The 12,776-nt window shown below is 41.0% G+C and overlaps 1 protein-coding gene across 2 annotated transcripts in view; it reads right to left on the reverse strand.

The window, feature by feature from the left end:
* Positions 1-12,776, reverse strand: part of LOC112257595 (anthrax toxin receptor 1-like) — a 39,263-nt gene that overhangs the window by 21,807 nt on the left and 4,680 nt on the right. For both annotated transcript variants that reach the window (XM_042326687.1, XM_042326686.1), the window contains exons 2-9: positions 9,281-9,352; positions 8,588-8,659; positions 8,339-8,420; positions 7,675-7,705; positions 7,340-7,419; positions 3,926-3,994; positions 3,756-3,836; positions 3,014-3,074 (exon numbers count right to left, since the gene is read on the reverse strand). In XM_042326687.1, coding sequence (XP_042182621.1) covers positions 3,014-3,074; positions 3,756-3,836; positions 3,926-3,994; positions 7,340-7,419; positions 7,675-7,705; positions 8,339-8,420; positions 8,588-8,659; positions 9,281-9,352 — 548 coding nt within the window. The remainder of the gene's footprint in view (positions 1-3,013; positions 3,075-3,755; positions 3,837-3,925; positions 3,995-7,339; positions 7,420-7,674; positions 7,706-8,338; positions 8,421-8,587; positions 8,660-9,280; positions 9,353-12,776) is intronic.

The raw sequence follows: 12,776 nt of genomic DNA on the forward strand, positions 1-12,776 counted from the left end.
GCTTAGTGATGAGCTTTGAGGGCACTATGGTGTTGAACGCTGAGCTGTAGTCAATGAATAGCATTCTCACATAGGTGTTCCTTTTGTCCAGGTGTGAAAGGGCAGTGTGGAGTGCAATCGCGATTGCATCATCTGTGGATCTGTTGGGGCGGTATACTTGAAACATGTTGGGATTACAGTCTCAGACAGGGACAGGTTGAAAATATCTGTGAAGACACTTGCCAGTTGGTCAGCGCATGCTCGGAGCACACGTCCTGGCAATCCGTATGGCCCTGCAGCCTTGTGAATGTTGACCTTTTTAAATGTCTTACTCACATCGGCTGCGGAGAGCGTGATCACACAGTTTCCCGGAGCAGTTGATGCTCTCATGCATGCTTCAGTGTTACTAGCCTCGAAGCGAGCATAGAAGTAATTTAGCTTGTCTGGTAGGCTTGTGTCACTGGGCAGCTCTCGGCTGTGCTTCCCTTTGTAGTCTCTAATAATTTGCAAGCCCTGCCACATCTGACGTGCGTCGGAGCCGGCGTAGTACGATTCAATCTTAGCCCTGTATTGATGCTTTGCTTGTTTGATGGTTCGTCGGAGGGAATAGCAAGATTTCTTATTAGCTTCTGGGTTAGAGTCCCACTCCTTGAAAGCGGCTGCTCTACCCTTTAGCTCAGTGCAGACGTTGCCTGTAATCCATGGCTTCTGGTTGGGGTATGTACGTACAGTCACTGTGGGGACGAAGTCATCGGTGCACTTATTGATGAAGCCAGTGACTGATGTGGTGTACTCTTCAATGCCATCGGAAGAATCCCGGAACATATTCCAATCTGTGCTAGCAAAACAGCTTAGCATCTGCTTCATCTGACCACTTTTTTATTGACCAAGTCACTGGTGGTTCCTGTTTTAATTTTTGCTTGTAAGCAGGAGTCAGGAGGATGGAATTCTGGTTAGATTTGCCAAGTGGAGGGTGAGGGAGAGCTTTATATGCGTCTCTGTGTGTGGAGTAAAGGTGTTCTAGAGTCTTTTTCCCTCTTGTTGCACATTTAACATGCTGGTAGAAATTTGGTAAAACGGATTTAAGTTTCCCTGCATTAAAGTCCCAAGGCACTAGGAGCGCCACCTCTGGATGAGCGTTTTCCTCTTTGCTGATGTCGGTATACAGCTCATTGAGCGCGGTCTTAGTGTCAGTATCAGTCTGTGGTGGTATATAGACAGCTATGAAAAATACAGATGAAAACTCGGTGTAGAAAGTGTGGTCTACAGCATATCATGAAATACTCTACCTCAGGTGAGCAAAACCTTAAGACTTCCTTAGATATCGTGTACCAGCTGTTGTTTACAAATATACATAGACTGTCTCCCCTTGTCTTACCAGAGGCTGCTGTTCTATCCTGCCGATAGTGTATAACCCGCCAGCTGTATGTTATTCATGTCGTTATTCAGCCACGACTCGGTGAAACATAAGCTATTACGGTTTTTAATGTCCCGTTGGTAGGATATACGTGCTTTTAGTTTGTCCAATTTATCATCCAGCGACTGTACGTTGGCCAATAGTAGGGATGGCAACAGCAGATTAGCCACTCGTTGGCGAATCCTCACAAGGCACCCGATCTCCTTCCGCGATATCCTTTCCATCTGTTTCTCCTGTGAATGACAGGGATGAGGGCCTATTCGGGTGTCTGGGGTAAATCCCTCTCGTCCGACTCATTAATTAAAGATAAATTCTTTGTCCAGTTCAAGGTGAGTAATCACTGTTATGATTTCCAGAAGAGACTGTAGCAGCAGCAGCATTATGTACAAAATAAGTGACAAACAATATGAAAAAACTAACAAAATAGCACTGTTGGTTATCAGCCATCTTCTCCAGCGCCAAAGTCTTATTGGGTATGAAGCTACAAGCTTGGCACACCTGTATTTGGGGAGTTTCTCCCATTCTTCTCTGCAGATCCTCTCATTCTTTTCTGCAGATCCTCTCAAGCTCTGTCAGGTTAGATGGCGAGTGTCGCTGCACAGATATTTTCAGGTCTCTCCAGAGATGTTCGATCGGGTTCAAGTCCGTTCTCTGGCTGGGCCACTCAAGGAAATTCAGAGACTTGTTCCTACATTGTCTTGGCTGTGTGCTTAGGGTAGAAACTCTAATGTACTTGTCCTCTTGCTCAGTTGTGCACCGGAGCCTTCCACTCTTCTTTCTATTCTGGTTAGAGACAGTTTGTGCTGTTCTGTGAAGGGAGCAGTAAACATAAGAACTTCAGTTTCTTTCCAACTTCTTGCATGGAATAGACTTCATTTCTCAGAACAAGATTAGACTGACGAGTTTCAGAAGAATGTTCTTTGTTTCTGGCCATTTTGAGCCTTTAATCGAACCCACAAACGGTGATGCTACTAATACTCACCTAGTCTAAAGGAGGCCAGTTGTATTGCTTCTTTAATCAGCCCAACAGCTTTCAGCTGTGCTAACATAATTGCAAAAGGGTTTTCTAATGATCAATTAGCCTTTTGAAATGACAAACTTGGATTAGCTAACACAACGTGCCATTGGTACACAGGAGTGATGGTTGCTGATAATGGGCCTCTGTACGCCTATGTAGATATTCCATAAAAATCAGCCGTTTCCAACTACAAAGTAAGTTACAACATTAACAATGTCTACACTGTATTTCTGATCAATTGGATGTTATTTTAATGGACAAAAAGTGTGCTTTTCTTTCAATTAAACAAGGACATTTCTAAGGGACCCCAAACTTTTGAACGGTGGTGTATTTTTTTAATCCATTTTAGAATAAGGCTGTAACGTAACGTAACAAAGTGGAATAAGTCAAGGGGTCGGAATGCTTTCCAAATGCACAGTTGATCAACTCTCCAGTAGGAGGTGCTGCCCAGCCTATAGTTTTTTTTCTTATCAAGAATATTACGTTGAAGATCTGATGTTGTTTCCAAGGTACAAATTCAACATATTTTATACAGGGTTTGTCTATGTTTAAAATGGGTTATTCTGGAACTCCAACAGAGGAGCTAATACACCACTCACCTCCTGCACAGATACTAGAGGGCTCTGCTGCCAAGATCTCGATGCATGATCTCTTCAGGATCTGAGTGAAGGGAGAATCGCAAGAGAGAGAGAAACAGGGAGAGGGAGAGGATGAGAGGGAGAAGGTGATGGTTAATGGTGAAGGCGGGAAGCAGCACTACTGGAAACGTAAATCTGTTAGAGTTAGAGCTGTTGAGGCCTCCTGAGTGGTGCAGCGGTCTAAGGCACTGCATCGCAGTGTCACTACAGACCCTGGTTCGATCCCAGGCTGTGTCACAACTGGCCTTGACCGGGAGTCCCATAGGGCGGCGCACAATTGGCCCAGCGTCGTCCGGGTTAGGGGAGAGTTTGACTTGGGGCCTTTACTTGGCTCATCGCGCTCTAGTGACTCCTTGTGGCGGGCTAGGTGCCTGCAGGCTGACCTCGGTTGTCAGTTGAACAGTGGCTTCCGGGTTATGCGGGTGGGTGTTAAGAAGCGCGGTTTGGTGGGTCATGTTTCGGAGGGCGCATGACTCGACCTTCGCCTCTCCCGAGCTCGTTGGGGAGTTGCAGTGATGAGACAAGATCGTAATTGGATATGACAAAAAAAATTAACTTAAAAGACAAACACAAAAATAGTTAGAGCTGTTGAAAGTATTTAAATCTTATACCATGGTATACTTTCAACAGTGTTGAAAACATACCTTACAATAGTGAACAGGTGTTTGCATCATTCTACCAACCCCAACAACATTGCCCTTACTGAATCAATGACTCCTTGCAGTGCCTCAAAGCCATCATTCACAGGGAAGACATGGTCCTTACTGTCGGCTATTGTCCAAAGCTAGGGAGTGAGGAGAATTCTAATTCAATAACAGTGTAATAACAATAATAATCCCCTGCTCACAACAGAAACATGTGAACGTGGCTCACCTGGGTTTCATTGAAGTCTTTTACTCCCACGCAGTAGACTGAGGCGCCCAGTTGACGCGATCGGCTGGCCTAGTTTTCAAAAGGGTCACACAAATAGACATGAAAGTTATTTCATAACTCTATATTGACCAAAGTAGAGAGAACTTCATGTCTGGTGTTAGATATATAGAAAACCAATACAACACAGTGTATAAAGGTGTCTCCATAAAGGATGAGCATTGATTCTAGGAAGCATCTATGGAAGGCATGCACGACAGATTTGGGGGTTTTCTCCAGCCATCTCAGTTTGTGCAGGTATTTAGTCTTGAGTCATGGCTGACACATGGAGACAAAGATATCCATGATATCCAAGATATTTTTCTCCAAAGCAGAGTTTGCTGTCTATAAGGTGCAGGCATTTTTGTAGCAGTCCACTTGATCGATTGCTTTCGTTAAATCTTGTGCTTTCATGGCCATAACCAGAGTCTGAGTTTTGGTGAGGTCCACGGACAGGGTGAATTTCAAGAATGCTGGAGCTCATTTACTGAATTTATATACAGTTTAAAAACTATACAATGACTCCAGCCATTATCACCTTGGCTGCGGTAGGTTCATTCACCTTAGTCGATCTACAAACACATAGCCTATTAGCCAAACAATTAGCCGCTACACATGATCTCAGCACCAGGATTGAAAACTATAATGTAATAAGTACAGAGGGATCTGTTAGCAGAAAAAGTATTTTATTAACAAAAAGTAAACAAATTAGTTTTGATAGCTGGCCAGATAGCTGGCTAGACAAATTTACCAATGTATTTGATTTACTGACATCGGCTAATTGAGTGACTGTCCGTAACAAGGTTTCCATCCAACCTTTTTATGTGTGTAAAGTACATGTCGGATAAAAAATGTCATTACAGGCCTGATGGAAACACTACATTTTTCTGTAAACTTTTCAAATGTCGACAAAAGAAAATACGCTAGACAAGGTGGGATCTTTCTGTGTCGGTCAAATTTATTATGCGAAAAATGTTGGTGGAAACGCTTTTATGCGCAAATGTTGATATAATAGCCATCATATCGAAATAAACTTGGAGTCATGCGATGACATGTTGTGTGGTCTTTCCACTACGACTCATCGTGAAAGCATACAGTTTATTAGGTTACAGATGAAACAAATGATGATGGTGGTGAAAATGCAAGGTATGATCTTGATGCTCCTTTCCATTAAATATTGAGGGTCTTATTCTGGTGGCATGATAATCACATTTGACATTTGACAAATAAAAATAATCTTGCTCTTTTGTCCATAATAATAATCTCATAATGTAAACTATAATTGTGCTTTAGCCAACAGTGTACAGCTAGTGCTGTTGGCTAGAGTGCATGTGCCAATACCAGAGTGTGCACACTCACTATATAACACTACATTTTTTTGTGAAAAAAACATCAGTAGAGTTGAAAATGCGATGGAATTTTACTTTGCGAATGGGAATTGAATGGCAAAAGATATTTTATGCGCATTATGTCATCATGCGCAGTGTTTTATCTGCAACAAATCAATTTGATGGAAATACCTCTGGTGACAAATGCTCAGATTGTTTTTATGCCAATTGAATGGAAACCTAGCTAGTGAGTGACAACTATGTTTCGAAAGTGCACCTTGTGTATTCTACTACTCTAACTCTCAACAGTAAATTGAGACCCCAACTGAGTTCCTAAAAAGAAAAAGAAAGGTTTTTGTTTGTTGAAATTCGAAAAACCTCTGTGTCCTCATGTAGTTACAGTGCTTTGGGTGATCTTCCACAGGCCATGATGACTTCTTGGGTCTTGGTGAGTTTAAGTAAACTTCTCAAGTCTAGGAAGTTCTGCACAAAATTAGCATCAGCCAATGTATGGACTGATGGAAACATCCAGTTATTGAAAGGCTTGAGTTTAGGCTCTTTTACATTTCAGTAGCTGTAATTACTGATGTAACCAGCTGCAGGAAGATATTCTACATAACCAAAAGTATGTAGACACCTGCTCGTATAACATTTCATTCTAAAATCATGGGCATTAATATGGAGTTGATCCCTCCTTTGCTGCTGTAACAGCCTCCACTCTTATGGGAAGGCTTTCCACTACATCTTGGAACATTACTGCGGGGACTTGCTTCCATTCAGCCACAAGAGTATTAGTGAGGTCGGGCACTGGTGTTGGGCGATTAGGCCTGGCTTGCAGTCAGCGTTCCAATTCATCTTAAAGCTGTTCGATGGGGTTGAGGTCAGGGTTCTGTGCAGGCCAGTCAAGCTCTTCCACACCGATTTCGACAAACCATTTCTGTATGGACCTCTCTTTGTGCACAGGGGCATTGTTATGCTGAAACAGGAAAGGGCCTTCCCCAAACTGTTGCCACAAAGTTGGAAAGCACAGAATTGTCTAGAATGAAATTGCATGCTGTTGCGTTAAGATTTCCCTTCACTGGACCTAAGGGGCCTATCCCGAACCATGAAAACGGCCCCAGACCATTATTCCTCCTCCATCAAACTTTACAGTTGGCACTACTGTATGCATTGGGCAGGTAGCATTCTCCTGGCATCCGCCAAACCCAGATTTGTCCGTCGGACTGCCGGATGGGGAAGCGTTATTCATCACTCCAGAGAAAGCATTTCCACTGCTCCAGAGTCCAATGGCGGCAAGCTTTACACCACTCTAGCCGATGCTTGGCATTGCGCATGGTGATCTTAGGCTTGTGTGTGGCTGCTCGGCCATGGAAACCCATTTCATGAAGCTCCCGACGAACAGGTTTTGCAAAAGCGTTGCTTTCTGAGGCAGTTTGGAACTCTGAGGTGAGTGTTGCAACCAAGAACAAACAATTTTTTATGTGCTATGCGCTTCAGCACTCGGCGGTCCCGTTCTGTGAGCTTGTGCGGCCTACCACTTCGCAGCTGAGCTGTTGTTGATCTTAGACATGTCCACTTCACAATAACAGCACTTACAGTTGACTGGGGAAGCTCTAGCAGGGCAGGCATTTTATGAACTGACTTGTTGGAAAGGTGGAATCCTTTGACAGTGCCACGTTGAAAGTCACTGAGCTCTTCAGTAAGGCCATTCTACTGCCAATTTTTGTCTATGGAGATTGCATGGCTGTGTGCTCCATTTAATACACCTGTCAGTTATGAGTGTGACTGAAATAGCCAAATCCACTCATTTGAAGGGGTGTCCACATACTTTTGTGTATATATAGTGTATTATCAGAAACAGTTTCTAATAATGATAATTGCAGATTATGACAGGCAGCAGAGTACTGAGAACCCGCACTTCCAGGACTGGAATATCCTGTGGAATGTGGTTAGCTATTTGAACTCTCCTCACTCTGTGAGTGTAGAGATACCGTAGACATTGCCAATAGATCATCCATTACTGTAGGTCTAAAACCAATATTTATCTCACCTCTCTCTCTGCCAGATCAAACTGATTCTCCCTCAGTTCGCCATCTGTCAAGGCAATGATGACACTGGCCGTACGGAAACCTGATGGACCAGGACAAATGACTTACAAGACAATAGAGCAGAACAAAATCTCCTCAGAACACAGACTGTACTGTCTATCTGTCTCTGAAGGTGAAGATAATAATTGGATAATTCATTCTATTACCTCTGATACCATAAATTGGGTTCAATGGGTTTTATGTGTACTGTTTTGTGTCTGCTTATGACATAAAGAGAGCCAGAGTTCTACCCAAATGATTTATTCCAAGTGCAAAAAAACAAGAATAATCTACTCACTGTCACCAGCATAGTAGATTTGTTCACTGGCCTGGAGGAGCAGATAGAAGCAGAATGTTTAGAAGGATACAGTGGGGCAAAAAATTATTTAGTCAGCCACCAATTGTGCAAGTTCTCCCACTTAAAAAGATGAGAGATGCCTGTCATTTTCATCATAGGTACACTTCAACTATGACAGACAAAATGAGAAAAAAAATCCAGAAAATCACATTGTAGGACTTTTAATGAATTTATTTGCAAATTATGGTGGAAAATAAGTATTTGGTCATCTACAAACAAGCAAAATTTCTGGCTCTCACAGACCTGTAAATTCTTCTTTAAGAGGCTCCTCTGTCCTCCACTCATAATTTGCAAATAAATTCATTCAAAATCCTACAATGTGATTTTCTGGATTTTTTTTCTCATTTTGTCTGTCATAGTTGAAGTGTACCTATGATGAAAATTACAGGCCTCTCATCTTTTTAAGTGGGAGAACTTGCACAATTGGTGGCTAACTAAATACTTTTTTGTCCCATTGTACTTTATTGACCAATATGAGGCAGCAATTTGTCTTCTGCTTTTACCCATAGATGGATAAGGTTATGTGAAAATAAAAATAGATTTTTGTAATTTTTGCAGAAGGACATCTAGATGTTGCGCTACTGGTCTCCAATCCATTACTCACCCTTTGGAACCCTTTGTGCATAAAAGTGTCTCCCCCAGGATGCACCATGCGGAGTTCTTCCAGGCCTGCCCGAATCTGCTCCCTGCTCACACCCAACCACAATATACCATTGGTACCGTCAGTGTATCGTGTGGGCAGTACCCCCGTAATAGAAGGATTGACACACAGTACCCTCCACAAAACGATTGACCAATGAGTAAAATGGGCAGATCATTAAAAGTGTTGTATTATGAGGGGATTATGTCTTGCCTGTCTTCTGTTAGTTTCATCAGGATCCGTCCCTCTGTAGAAAATACAATGAAGGACATCCGCAGCTGAGGGCTAAAGAAACACTTGAGTAAATAAGGGACACAACGTATATTGAAAGCAGGTGCTTTAATTAAGTAATGAACATCCCATCATGCTTAGGGTCATGTATAAAAATGCTGGGCAGGCCGTTATTTTGGATACTGGCTATGCACTGGTTTGATGAGCTTGAAAGTGACGTAAACCATATGCCATGGCCGTCTCAGTCACCAGATCACAACCCAATTGAAAGCTTATGGGAGATTCTGGAATGGCGCCTAAGACAGCGTTTTCCACCACCGTCAACAAAACACCAAATGATGGAGTTTCTCCAATAGAGTTCCAGACACTTGTAGAATCTATGTCAAGGTGCAATGAAGCTGTTCTGGCTTGTTATGGCCCAAAGCCCTATTAAGACATTTTGTGTTGGTGTTTCCTTTATTTTGCCAGTTACATGTAGATGGGAGGGTATTTCCACAGTTGACACACAGACATCATCTCTTTATGTATGTTGCTGTCTTGTCCAAATACTTTGTGTAAAAACATGTCTGTTTATATCCTTACTGGAATTGATACATCCTTACTGGCCAGTATACATTAATTGAGCTCTCTGGTACTTGTAGTGGTATCTGGGTAACGATCCAGGCAATACTGTACCTTATGAATTTATGAGCCAGGTGGTCAACAAAGTAATAGATCTCATTCCAGTGGTGCTGCACACTCCCGGACCTAAAAGAAAGGTTAGAAGATGTCTTATTGTGGTGGAGCTGTTAAAAGGGCCCTTACAGCTACCATGATTGAACTGTCCACAAACCAATCGCTGCTTCCGTGTGTCCTCCAATCAGCTCACCCTACAGGGCGTTAGCTAATGATAATGCGTTATCCTGCTCAGATGTTACATAACGCATGATCCTGTTCAGATGTAACATGCATCAACCAATTTTATGAACTGGGTGGTTCGAGCCCTGAATGCTGATTGGTTGAAAGCCGTGGTATATCGCGGGTATAACAAAACATTTATTTGTACTCTTCTAATTACTGTATGTTGCTATCCAGTTTATAAAAGCAATACGGCACCTCTTGGTTTTGTGGTATACTGTATGGCCAATATACCACGGCTAAGGGCTGTATCCAGGCACTCCTTGTTGCATCGTGCATAAGAACAGCCCTTACCCATGATATATTGGCCATATACCACACCCCCCATGCCTTATTGCTTAAATATACCAAATCTGTGGTGATAGAGAGAAAAATTCAACCATCAGAGATACACTGTAATGACCAGTAGTGGAAAAAGTACTACATTCTAATCCTTGAGTAAAAGTAAAGATACTTAATAGAAAATGACTCGTGTGAAAGTCACCCAGTAAAATACTACTTGAGTAAAATTCTAAATGTATTTAGTTTTAAATATACTTAAGTATCAAAAGTTAAAAGTATGAAGAATTTACATTTCCTTATATTAAGCAAACCAGACAGCACAATTTTCTTTTTCTTTTTTTCTATACTTACGGATAGCCAGGGTCACACTCCGACATAATTTTTTTTTAAAGCATTTGTGTTTAGTAAATCTGTCAGATCAGAGGCAGTAGGGATGAACAAGGATATTCTCTTGATAAGTGTGGGAATTGGACCATTTTCTGTCCTGCTAAGCATTCAAAATGTAACGAGTACTTTTGAATGTCAGGGCAAATGTATGGAGTAAAAAGTACATCATTTTCTATACGAGTGTAGTAAAGTAGAAGTTGTCAAAAATATAAATAGTAAAGTACAGATACCCCCCAAAACTACTTAAGTAGTACTTTATAGTAGTTTACATCACTGGTAATGACATAGTTACGGATAAAACAACAGAGCCTGTCAATATAGTTTTTCCCCCCACCTTTCACTGACACAGACACAGAGAATAGATACTGTGTACTTCCTTTACTTTTTCATTTAGACCGCAGACGTTGTAGAATAAGTATTTTTATCCTCTCTGGGGTTTTACTTTGAATGCATGCCATACACATTCCATTATGATTGACTTCTATCAGGAAATCTTTTCAGAATCACAATCAAAGGCAGTTTGAGTGAAGAGAATGGGCCAGACGCAGTGTATAGCTCCAACACATTATCTAAGCCCTTACTTCTATGCAGAACCAGCAAAAAGAGGATTTCGCCCAGTACGGAAATTTGTGCACTCACTACTTTGCACTCACTAAGTTTGTGTACTAAGTTTGTAAAATTTGTGCCCTCACTAAGTTTGTGCACTAAGTTTGTAAAATTTGTGCCCTCACTAAGTCACTCTGCATAAGAGCGTTGTCTAAATGACAAAAAAAATAATAATAATAATAATGTGTGTGCGAGAAATAGGGAAAGCGAGCGAGAGCGAGAGAAAATGTGCACTAATGTAATACCTTTTTATAGAAATATGTTTTTTCTCAAGTGGGTCGTTCTTAAATTGAGGTGGAATTTGTTCATGGCATTTTGGAAGAAAATGTATTTGAAAACATATTCCCATTCTATATCAACTAAGATGACAGCTTAATGACTTTAAATTGTCCCGTTTTAAATTACGTGCAGCTTATTAAGGCTACATAAAGCCTTCATAAACACTACATAAATGTGATACAAATCATCTCTAACCATGTGTCATGCTTTATAACTGTTGGTTAAGGGTATAACTGTGTGACATAACCACCCATGTCAAATGTGACATAACCCACTATGTCAAATATGACATAAACCTGTGCTTTATAAAGGGTGGCATAAGCACCATTTTTAATAAAAGCATCTGCTAAATTGTATATATTACTGTATATTTTACTAGAACATTTCTAGGATGGCCCAAACTCTTTCCCTCTTGGGTACATAGTCAATACACACATTCTAAAGTTCAGTCATGTACAGAAAAACATGTTGGTATGACCTTTTAAAATCATTTTTTAATTTTTTATCTACTTCAGTTTTTTTCCCACAATTCCTGTTTTCTTTCTTCTGTTATTCCAGGTTTCGTATTTCTCAATTTTTTCTGGTTTACCCCCATTTTGTTCAATATTTTTTCTGTGTTCACAACAATGCATGAACCACATCAGGGGATGACTTTTGAGGTCTGGGCAAAATCTAAGAAACACTCTGTTTGGTTAGCAGGTTTTCCGTAGTGCGGCAATAGAATGGGTGGAGTAAAAAGCCAGCAACACATTTATTTGACCTTGGAACATGTGTAAAACACCAAATGTAATGCAAATGTCACTTAAATATGAACAAATATGAATCATTGTTAATGTTTAGACAATTTTTCATGAATGGTTATTGACAATTTTCTACTATTACGTGGGGGACTTTTATGTTCAAACATTTAGAAATTCTGTGGCCCGGAAGTGCATTTTTAGTGTTCCTGATGGGACACTGATCATGTGATGAGTTTGCAAATCAAATGCCCTACTTGTGCTGCCACAAGTCTTTGTCCTCAGGCCTGGAGAAATGCCAGTCATTCTGCTACCCAAGAGTGGTAAAGCGGCCTTTACTGGTTCTAAGAGTAGACCTATCAGCTTGCTGCCAGCTCTTAGCAAACTTTTGGAAAAATGTGTGTTTGACCAAACACAATGCTATTTCTCTGTAAACAAATGAACAATAAACTTTCAGCATGTTTTTTGAGAAGGGCACTCAACATGTACTACACTGACACAAATGACTGATGATTGGTTGAAATACATTGATAATAAGAAGATTGTGGGAGCTGTACTGTTAGATTTCAGTGCAGCCTTTCATATTATTGACCATAACCTGTTGTTGAGAAAACGTATGTGTTATGGCTTTTCAACCTATCTAATAAAACGGAGGGTTTTCTTTAATGGAAGCTTCTCTAATGTCAAACATGTAAAGTGTGGTGTACTCTTTTCTATTGTTACCAATGACCTGCCACTTTGTACAAAGCGTGTGTGTCCATTAACAAAGAGTTGCAGTCTGTTTTGGAATGGGTGGCCAGTAATAAACTGGCCCTGAACATCTCTAAAACTAAGAGCATTGTATTTGGTACAACTCATTCCCTAAATTCTAGACCTCAGCTGAATCTGCTAAATAATGGTGTGGCTGTTGAACAAGTTGAGGAGATTAAATTACTTGGTGTTACCTTAGATTGTAAACTTACATGGTCAAAACATACAGTTGA

This window comes from Oncorhynchus tshawytscha, linkage group LG09 (assembly GCF_018296145.1).
Source record: "Oncorhynchus tshawytscha isolate Ot180627B linkage group LG09, Otsh_v2.0, whole genome shotgun sequence".
In the NCBI taxonomy this organism is placed as follows: Eukaryota; Metazoa; Chordata; class Actinopteri; order Salmoniformes; family Salmonidae; genus Oncorhynchus; species Oncorhynchus tshawytscha.